Here is a 10832-nt window from a genome sequence, read left to right on the forward strand (position 1 = left end):
ACCCTTTGTCATTAGGAACTTAGAATTTTGACCACTCCTCTGCCAGGGTTAGCATCTGGGGACTCACCACAGAATCTAGCTTTAAAAACTGAAGCATGTCTGTCCTCAGTGAGAAGGGAGAGGAAGTCGCATCGTCCATATTCTTATACTTCTAGAAATGCTGCCTCTGAACTCTAGTTAGTTCCTTCTTCTGACTCCCATGACAACACCATGCGGCACTCGCCAGTGAGTGGGTGGTGCTTCCGCCTCGAAGAGGCCACAGCCAGGACAAGTACATACAAGGTCCTGCCTGTCCGACCGGTATTCCTCTGACACCTATTAGCAACAGCCTGAGCTGGGAGTTTGGCTGCTCTCCTAAGATGGGTGTTACCATCCCTGAAAGAAACTGGGCTCCAGCTGTGGAGTCCTGCTCTGTTGGAAGTAGTGCATGTGGGGAGAAGGCAGAGCCATTGGGTAGAGCGTCTGGAAATGGGCTGTTCGTGTCTTTGTTTGCCGCAGGTTCCGTGTAAACTAAGTTTTCTTTGAATACCTTGATCTAGGCATGAGGCTTACGGGCAGCAGTATCCAGGCCAAGGTCCTCCCACAGGACAGCCGACGTATGGAGGACAGCAGCCTGGCCTGTACCCACAGCAGCCGGTGAGTGGAGCAGTGGGTGTGGGCCTGTTTTCCCTTTGTCTTTCTTAGGAAGATTTGGGGAGGGCCAGCAGCAGCTGTGCGCTCTCCCCAGTAGTCAGAGAGGTTGGCTAGGAAGTACTCAGAAAACTGAAGACAGCTCTTGATATGTAGTGTGCTGGGATACGTAACGCATGCTGGGCACGTGTCTGAGGTCACTCCATGTTCCAGATCCATGAGCTGAGCCAACCACAGGTCAAAAGACAAGTGTGCAGAGCGTGTGCATACATTTCCTTCATCCTCGTTCTCTGAACGAGTAGGCACAGCTATTGAGATGGCATTCGCTTGCCCTGCGCTGTGATCCCAGTCCTCTAGAAATAACTCAAACAACAGAGTGTGTTTAGATGGCAGAGAAAAGCTTGAGCCTTTGTCTCCAAGGGACTTGAATGTCTGAATGTGGCCCGCGGGAGTCCCGGGACCAGTCTCTGTAGATACCCAGGGACAACTGTCTGCTAGTCAATCCACTGTAGGACATGAATGTGCCATACTGAAAAGAACCCAGACTGTTGTAGACCAAGCCTAAGAGCTGACTCTTAGATTCGAGCAATGGGCCGTGCGTGCCCGTGATACCGACATCACCTATTTTGCTGGGCACTACTCTAGTGACTGTGGAGCCCGTTGCCCCCCTGACATGCACTCACTAAAATTTTTCTTTAAAATAATAACTAATGACATATTTTAAGTAATAGGGTAGCTCATGCTGGCTCCCATCTGAGTCATGTAAAAGTCACAGTGACCTTGAGGATGGAACTTCAGATGTGACCTCAGACACTGCATCCAGTTGTTGCTGAGCTACCTTTTTGATCTGGAATCTCTGGCAAAAAGAGAAGACACACACACACACAGAGAGAGAGAGAGAGAGAGAGAGAGAGAGAGAGAGAGAGAGAGAGAGAGAGAGAGAGAGAGAGAGAGAGAGAGAGAGAGAGAGAGAGAGAGAGAGAGAAATTGTCTAGGAATTTTCCAATAACAAAGTCGTTTTGAAATATTCATTTACTTCCGGAGCATACCTTATAGTTGTTGAATCAGCTTAATGTAAGCAGTTTGAAGTGAAGTGAAACAGCATGGTTCACCCTCAGCATCTCTGCTTCCCATCAGGAAGTCCCACCCACGTGATGGGCACTGGTAAGAGATGAGGGGAAGGAGTTGTATGGAGGGACCAGGATGGGTTTCTTGGAGAACTGGACCTGGACAGTAGGCAGAAACCAGAATATGGTCACCAGGTATGGTGGCCCAACCTGAGGAGCTGTGTGTGCATAGATGTATTGCCATCTGTTGGGGGTTCCCTTTGGTTCAGAGCCTCCCAGGGCGACCTTGGGATCTCCCGCCTGCTCCTGTAAGGCAGAGCATCTCTCGGTTCTGTCTGTGCACATGTGCTGCTGTGGTGGTCACCCATGCTGTGCTGCCCCTGTGTTGCAGCCCAAGGAGAGGGGTCCTTGTTTTTGTCTAACAACGTTTCATATCCATGGAAGCAAAGTTGAGAAGCCCTCCTCAGAGTGTGTGGTGATACTGAAATCCAAGCCTAAATTGCCAGTGCTTGTCAGTGTGTAAGAGCGTCCATATTTGTTTGGAAATGAACCATCTACCCAGTAATAACTATTTTGCATAATTGAGTGTGTATGATTATACCTCTAAGAGTACATCAGTATGTTTTGTCTGTATATGAATTTCAGAATTACAAGCGCCATATGGATGGCATGTACGGGCCTCCAGCCAAGCGCCATGAGGGGGACGTGTACAGCATGCAGTACGGCAGCCAGCAGCAGGAGGTGTACAACCAGTACGGGAGCTCTTACTCTGGCCCGGACAGGAGGCCCATCCAGGGACAGTATCCCTACCCCTACAACAGAGAGAGGATGCAGGGCCCAGGCCAGATGCAGCCACATGGAATCCCACCTCAGATGATGGGTGGCCCCATGCAGTCAGCCTCCAGCGAGGGGCCGCAGCAGAACGTGTGGGCAGCACGCAACGATATGCCTTATCCCTACCAGAACAGGCAAGGTCCAGGTGGCCCTGCGCAGGCGCCGCCTTACCCGGGCATGAACCGAACGGATGATATGATGGTACCAGATCAGAGGATCAATCATGAGAGCCAGTGGCCTTCCCACGTCAGCCAGCGCCAGCCTTACATGTCGTCGTCGGCCTCCATGCAGCCCATCACGCGCCCGCCTCAGTCATCCTACCAGACGCCACCATCGCTGCCAAACCACATCTCCAGGGCGCCCAGCCCCGCCTCCTTCCAGCGCTCCCTGGAGAGCCGCATGTCTCCAAGCAAGTCTCCCTTCCTGCCCACCATGAAAATGCAGAAGGTCATGCCCACAGGCCCCACATCGCAGGTCGCTGGGCCGCCCCCTCAGCCACCGCCAATCAGAAGGGAGATTACCTTCCCCCCTGGCTCTGTGGAAGCGTCACAGCCAGTCCTGAAACAAAGGCGAAAGATCACCTCAAAAGACATTGGTGAGTTTGGAAGGGGTGTTCTGAAAATGGGTTGTCTTTTCAATCTGAAACTTCAATTTAGATGTCATTTCCATCCATTCAATTGGATGAGATTCTTAATAATACGAATTACCAGGATATTTACATATGGGAGCGTTGATTAGCCCACTCATCTGAATAAGAAACAGGCCAGAGAAGAGCCTGCATTGAAATAATGATACTTCTAGGTGCAAAGGTTGCGTGTGTGAGAGACAGACGCTTCAAGGAGAGACTCAGGACTCCTGAGTAGTCACGTGCTGTGCGTTGGCTTCAGATTTAGGCCTAACCAAGCCACTTAATTGCTGCAGCGAATGCTTAAGAGGCCCACTGTGAGGCTGAGGGAGTTGAAGGCAAGCCACTCTGGTGACAGTGTAAGCTGAGCTTCTCTGGGGAAGGGCGGAAGCCTGGCCGTGGTGTATAGATGGATAGATGTGATGTGTGGTGCCTTCTGCTATGGTGTCTGGAGCTGCGGTAGTCCACACCACGCCGGCAGATACAGGCCGAGGAGTTGGCCTCTGCTGAATACTAATGCGCTCGCCCGTCCTCTATGAGACGACGGGAATACTGATTAGTGGTCTGGAGTGTCTGGAGTAAGCACAGCTTCCTCTGCAGTTATTGTGAAGTTCTTTAACACAGCATAGGAAATAATAGCTCTTGGTTGTATAAGAAAAAAACTTTTTCAGAGATTTTGGAATCACTTGACTTCAAATCATTTGCAGTGATGAGAAAATTGAATAGAGAGTAAAGATGCTGTCAGTTGTTGGGTATAAGTAGGTACACAGTGAGAAAAACGGCATCTTTTATATATGGATCTGTAGGGGAGATGCTGGAGCATGGATACTGAGCCCAATTTTATAGAGATTTTAAAATGAAATAGATATTTATGTTTGTGTGTGTTGTGTGTTTAAATAGATACATATATCTACTTTTTTAAAGATGTAGTTGTTTTTATTTTATGTGATTTTTGCCTGCATGTGTATCTGCACTATATGTATGCACTGCCCATGGAAGCCAGAAGAGGGCGTTAAATCCCAGGACTGGCGTTCCAGATGGTTGTTAGCTGCCATTTGGCTGCTGAAACCCCAACCCTGCTCCTCTCCAAGAATAAGTGCTCTTGACTGCTGAGCCATCTCTCCAGCCCAGTATCTGTTTCTGTTTTGTTTTGTTTTTACCTCTTAGCTCAGTTTCTATCAGTGCTTGCCTTCAGCTTAGGGAAGTTTATGTTCCTTAGTTTCTAAAGTCTGATTCTTTGTATGACAAAAGTCATGTTTTAAGACAAAAATCTTAAAAAGCTTGTAAAACAAAATCACAGCAATGATGTCTTTGGACACACCTAAATACAGCCCCCCCCCCATCACACTCACGTGCACCGTGCACGGCACCACCTGTAGTTGTGGTGAGGGGGTACACCAGGCTCCCTCTCAACCTCGGGGTCACATCCAAGGCCCCCGAAGGCCTCCTGAAGAGCTCCCACTGCACACTCCGGGCATGGGGAGCCCCCAGTGTGGCCCCACTCTCTCAGCAAACCTGATAGCGTCATTTGCTCACTTCTGAAGGCAGGAGTAGGAACAAAAGAAATGCAGGCTTCCCGCCTCCCTGTCCTTGGCTCAGCCACACCCTGAAAACAGACGATCAGGGTGCCTGGTTGCGGCCACAGTATGTTCAGATGAAGGGGCATGGAGGTGAGAGAAACAGTGCCGGAAACCCAGACCTCTGTCTAAGGCTACACTGTCTGGGGCTTACATTTTCCTCTAATTCCACAAACTTGCCAGTCTCAAGATGCCACCTTGAGGTCCTTTTGAGTGAAGGAGGCAAAAGAAGACAGCTCTGCTGGGGGTTCCACCGTGCAAACCTGGTGCCCCCTACTGACTCTTATGTGGCAGAACACCCAAGATGACAAGGACCTGCTGGCCCGGTCCTCCCACAGCTAGAAGCTCTTAAGGCTTCTGTTTAACCCCCAACGTGAAAGAACAAAGTACCCACAGGGTTAGCATCTTCAGCTAGTCAGGCGGCAGCCGTGGCTGACTGCGAGCGTTTGTGTGCAGCTGGGCTGCAGCCCACACCCTGCTCTTCCTCTAGGGCAAATGTTCACAGTGTCTGTCCTCTTCTCCTGTTTAGTCACTCCCGAGGCGTGGCGTGTGATGATGTCCCTGAAGTCGGGTCTGTTGGCCGAGAGCACCTGGGCTTTGGACACCGTCAACATTCTCCTCTACGACGACAGCACTGTCGCCACCTTCAACCTCTCCCAGGTGAGGCAGCCACAGTGCAGCTTGCAGCAAGTTAGCGTGTTACACAGTTAGTGGTGCACAGTTCTTGTGCTGGTGCCTCAGCTGATGAGCAGGGCCTGTCCAAGACTTTGAATCACTGTGGTTAGTATGGAGCAGATTCATCAACATGGAGTTGCCTGAGGACTTAGTCTGGGATGAGAATTCCATCGCTGGTGTGTGTGTGTGTGTGTGTGTGTGTGTGTGTGTGTGTGTGTGTGTGTGTTAGCAGTAAAGAATTTGTCACATTTGTTTGAGGCAGTCTCTCATGTGGCCTGGCCTTGATCCCCCCATGCTGCAGTTTTTTCCCCCAGTAGAAAATGGGTAACTTATTATGTAAGAGAATAGAGTTCGATGATCCCTATGTCCCCACCATGTGACAGAAATGATCAGGGACTGACGGCCTTGCCTGCCTCCAGGTCTGCCTCCCTTCTGCCTTTCTCCTGGCTGTTCTGAAGCAGTCGTTCAAAATCTTGCTGCTTAACCCTATCTGAAACCCTCTGTTCAGAGTAGCTTGTAGCAGTGTGATTGACAGATCAAGAACCCTGAGAAAGATTCCAGTCACTGGGGCTGTGGCCTTTAAGAGGTGCTGACAGTAAAACTGAGAGGCCGGCTCTCTTTGTGAGGTGTAAACCGCTCAGCCCCCGAGGATGCTGGGCTGCCCATTCCTTTCCTGCTATTGAATAAGACCAGCACTCTCCACCACCCGTTTCTTTCACCATGTCTTCCGTGCAGCCCAAGAGACAATTCTAAGTTGGTAGAATAAATTAAAGTGTCACAAACATTGCATTATCTGGTGGTGGTGTTTTGTTTCTAAGAAAAACTTAAATAATGTGTCCAGCCTTTTCTAGAACCTTCACCTCGTGACAGGTGAACTCTGGCTGGTCCTGCATTCTTAAACCCGGAAGTGTTTGATTAACGTGCCCTTTACTAGGGAAGAGATAAACTTGTAAAAGGGAGGGGCCACCCAAGCTTCACGTGGGAGAATTCCTTTGGGAGCACCAAAATGACTGTTTGGTACAGCTTGTGTCCCCTCACCCCGGGACAGAGTCCCAAGCCCCTTCCAGGGAACATAGATGCGCAAGTGTGGGCAGCTCCATAGTGTCTGTCATACAGGAGCATGCCGTGTGCAGCCTGAGTATGGCCGGAGCGAGCAGTGTGAGCAGGAGGGCTCGCTCATCTTTCCACACGCCGGGCCTCTCTGCTAGTGATGCCTGTCTTTCACTAACTTTACCAATAACTGAAATGTAAAATTGCATCTTATGGAGCAGTTTCATTCGCTTATCAGGGACTGAATTGATTTGATTATAATTTTCACTGTTTATGAGCAATACATTGCTCAAATTATCTCCTCCAAAAGGTATAGAGAGAACATAAGTTAGGGCAACCTATGAAACCTGAGACAAAAGTAGCCATAAAAGTCCTGAGATTATAACCATAAAACCCCCAGCAGATGACTCCCAGATAAACAGAAGAGGAAACAGATCGCTCTGGGTACAAGAGTCCATAACATCCTTGCTCCCACTCCTCACATGCACAGTGCCTAATTGGCAAGCCGTGGAGAGTGGGGGAGCTCGCCCATCTGTGGAGAGTGGTGGCAGTTCTCACCACGTGGGAAACATGGGTCTGGAAAACTGGTGCCGGTGCTGGCGGTGCCAGTTGTCAGAAAACGAGTGACACACTTGCGCACAGTTGTCCATCATCAGGAAGGTAGTTTTCGGGTGTGTGGTGTGCCCTCCAGAGTCTGGCCAACGCTGCCCTCCGCTCCTGCTCTTGCCCCTTCAGGCAGAGCTGATGACCCCACCCCTCACCCTGTGCCTGTTCTCTCTCTCTCTTCTCCAGCTGTCTGGCTTCCTGGAACTTTTAGTAGAGTACTTCCGAAAATGCCTCATTGACATTTTCGGAATTCTTATGGAATATGAAGTGGGCAACCCCAGCCATAAAGCACTTGATCACCGCACGGGGAAGAAAGACGACAGCCAGTCCTCAGGAGACGATTCTGGGAAAGAAGAAGATGCTGAGTGTCCTGACGAAGAGGAAGAGGATGAGGAAGAGGAGGAAGACAGTGGAAAGACAGAGTCGGAGGGGACGAGCAGTGCTGCCCCTGCTGCTCCAGATGCCACCGTGGACCCCAAGGAGACGCCAAAGCAGGCCAGTAAGTTTGACAAGCTGCCCATAAAGATTGTCAAAAAGAGCAACCTGTTTGTGGTGGACCGGTCTGACAAGCTGGGCCGCGTGCAGGAGTTCAACAGTGGGCTCCTGCACTGGCAGCTGGGGGGCGGCGACACTACAGAGCACATCCAGACTCACTTTGAGAGCAAGATGGAGATCCCTCCTCGCAGGCGCCCGCCTCCGCCTCTGAGCTCCACCGGGAGGAAGAAAGAGCCAGAAGGCAAAGGTGATTCCGAAGAGCAACCAGAGAAAAGCATCATAGCCACCATTGATGACGTCTTGTCTGCCCGGCCAGGGGCCCTGCCTGAAGACGCCAACCCAGGACCCCAGACCGACAGCAACAAGTTTCCCTTTGGAATCCAGCAGGCCAAAAGCCACCGGAACATCAGGCTACTGGAGGACGAGCCCAGGAGCAGGGACGAGACACCCCTGTGTACCATCGCGCACTGGCAGGACTCCCTGGCCAAGCGCTGCATCTGTGTGTCCAACATCGTGCGGAGCTTGTCTTTCGTGCCTGGCAATGACGCAGAGATGTCCAAACACCCAGGCTTGGTGCTGATCCTGGGAAAGCTGATTCTGCTGCATCACGAGCATCCAGAGAGAAAAAGGGCGCCACAGACCTACGAGAAGGAGGAGGATGAGGACAAGGGGGTGGCCTGCAGCAAAGATGAGTGGTGGTGGGACTGTCTTGAGGTCTTGCGGGATAACACACTGGTCACGTTGGCCAACATTTCTGGGCAGCTAGACTTGTCTGCGTACACGGAGAGCATCTGCTTGCCGATCCTGGACGGTTTGCTGCACTGGATGGTGTGCCCGTCCGCAGAGGCACAGGACCCCTTTCCCACCGTGGGGCCCAACTCAGTCCTGTCACCACAGAGACTTGTGCTAGAGACGCTCTGTAAACTCAGTATCCAGGACAACAACGTGGACCTCATCTTGGCCACACCTCCATTTAGTCGTCAGGAGAAATTTTATGCTACATTAGTTAGGTACGTTGGGGATCGCAAAAACCCAGTCTGTCGAGAAATGTCCATGGCGCTTTTATCGAACCTTGCCCAGGGGGACACACTGGCAGCAAGGGCAATAGCTGTGCAGAAAGGAAGCATCGGAAACTTGATAAGCTTCCTGGAGGACGGGGTGACCATGGCACAGTACCAGCAGAGCCAGCACAGCCTCATGCACATGCAGCCCCCACCTCTGGAACCCCCTAGCGTAGACATGATGTGCAGGGCGGCCAAGGCTTTGCTGGCCATGGCCAGAGTGGACGAAAACCGCTCAGAATTCCTTTTGCACGAGGGTCGGTTGCTGGATATCTCGATATCGGCTGTCCTGAACTCTCTGGTGGCGTCTGTCATCTGTGATGTACTGTTTCAGATTGGGCAGTTATGACACACGTGAGCAGGCACGCATGCGTGAGTGAAGATAGAGGGTCACATAGGACTGGCTGTTTCTGTTCTCGTTTATCCAGCGTAGGATGAAGGAAGAGTCCTTGCTTCTCTGCCCCATCACTATTTACCAATTGGAAATTAAATCATTAATTCGAACAGTTATAAAATTAATATTTGCTGTCTGTGTGTATAAGTACATCCTTTGGGGATTTTCTATTTCTTTTTTTTTTAACCAAAGTTGCTGTCCAGTGCATTCAAAGGTCACTTCTTTTCCATAAAATTTCCTTTTTAATGTTTTTTTTTTTAATGTTGTATTGCAGTTTTGGGGAAGTGAATTGAAAGAAAAAAATTTTTTTGGCAAAAGAGGCTAAGATAGGAAAATTTCACCACACCGAGGCAGAAAGGTGGAAGGAAAATTGATCCTTGAATTGATTTCCTATGAATTTTATTCTTCACAGAATGATAAAAACAAAACTGCACCCCGCCACCCAAAGCTCTGTGCAATAGAAACTTCTAGAGATATAGGTATAGGGGCTCGAGGAAGTGTGGCAGTCAGTCAGAACTACGAGTGATACTGGTTTCTCCACAGGAAAGTGGTTACATTAGGCTATGAGCAAAAAAACGGCGCTTTCAGTTAGGGGTGAAGCTGCACCCTGACAGCCATCCGCGGAACTGCTTCCTCACCACAACCGCCATGTCTGCTGCGGTTCGGCCTCCACGTGACAGTTCTTCACAATTCCTTTCATCGTTTTTTAAATATTTTTTTTACTGCCTGTGGGCTGTGATGTATATAGAAGTTGTACATTAAACATACCCTCATTTTTTTTCTTTTCTTTTTTTTTAGTACAAAGTTTTCATTTCTTTTTCATGATGTGGTAACTACAAAGTGATGGTAGATTTAAATAATTTTTTATTTTTATTTTATATATTTTTTCATTAGGACCATATCTCCAAAAAACAAAAAAAAGAAACAAAAAATACAAAAAACAAAAACAAACAAAAAAAGAGGGTAATGTACAAGTTTCTGTATGTATAAAGTCATGCTCTGTTGGGAGAGCAGCTGCTCCCAATTTGCTTCATGAATCAAGGTGTGGAAATGGTTGCATATGGATTGATTTAGAAAATGGATACCAGTACAGACAAAAAAAAGAAAAAAAGAAAAGAAAAACAAAGAATAAACAACTAAAAGGAAGAAACACAACTTCAGCGATTTTTCTGTGACAGGAATCCACATTTGTATTTCAAGATAATGTAGTTTAAGAAAAGAAAAAAATGAAAAAAACTTGATGTAAATTCCTCTTTTCCTCTGGCTTAATGAATATCATTTATTCAGTATAAATCTTTATATGTCCCACATGTTAAGAATAAATGTACATTAAATCTTGTTAAGCACTGTGATGGGTGTTCTTGAATACTGTTCTAGTTTGACTAACGTGGTTGCATAGTAACCAAGTTATTTACAGGAAATAGGGAAGATGTAGCAGCCTCCTCCTGGTAGTGAAGCCTAAAGGCCAGAAAGAACTTTTGGGGTTACCTGCTTGAGAGTGGGAAGCCGCAGTGATCTCTCAGATTGTTTAGCAGATTAGGCCTTCTCTGAAGCAATTAACAATGTGACATTGAGGTGTGCCCATTCCCCTCTATATGGGTGGTGGCTGCCAGTCCCCTGCAGCGGGGCTCTCCAAGATGACTGGCCTGGAATCATAACCTTCTGCCTTTCACCATGTCTTTGTTTTAATCCTAGCTCGCACTCGCCATGTTTATTCTGTGTGCCTCGAAGTTACTCTGCACTTAGTTTATCCAGCGTGTGTAATATTTATATTGTGCGATGTTGAAAAGAACATGTTCTATTGTATGTGGTGTAACA

At 48.7% G+C, this 10832-nt stretch overlaps 1 protein-coding gene across 4 annotated transcripts in view; it reads left to right on the forward strand.

Annotated features, from left to right (window-relative positions):
- Arid1b (AT-rich interaction domain 1B) overlaps positions 1–10357 on the forward strand; it is a 355383-nt gene extending 345026 nt beyond the window's left edge. For all 4 annotated transcript variants that reach the window (XM_050135732.1, XM_050135733.1, XM_050135731.1 and 1 more), the window contains 4 exons: positions 540–636; positions 2343–3126; positions 5263–5393; positions 7251–10357. In XM_050135732.1, the coding sequence (XP_049991689.1) occupies positions 540–636; positions 2343–3126; positions 5263–5393; positions 7251–8969 (2731 nt within the window). In that variant the 3' untranslated portion in view covers positions 8970–10357. The remainder of the gene's footprint in view (positions 1–539; positions 637–2342; positions 3127–5262; positions 5394–7250) is intronic.
- The last annotated feature ends 475 nt before the right edge of the window (positions 10358–10832 follow it).

The sequence above is a fragment of the Alexandromys fortis genome, unplaced genomic scaffold (assembly GCF_014885135.2).
Source record: "Alexandromys fortis isolate MF-2015 unplaced genomic scaffold, M_Fortis_MF-2015_v1.1 scaffold_23, whole genome shotgun sequence".
Taxonomy (NCBI): Eukaryota; Metazoa; Chordata; class Mammalia; order Rodentia; family Cricetidae; genus Alexandromys; species Alexandromys fortis.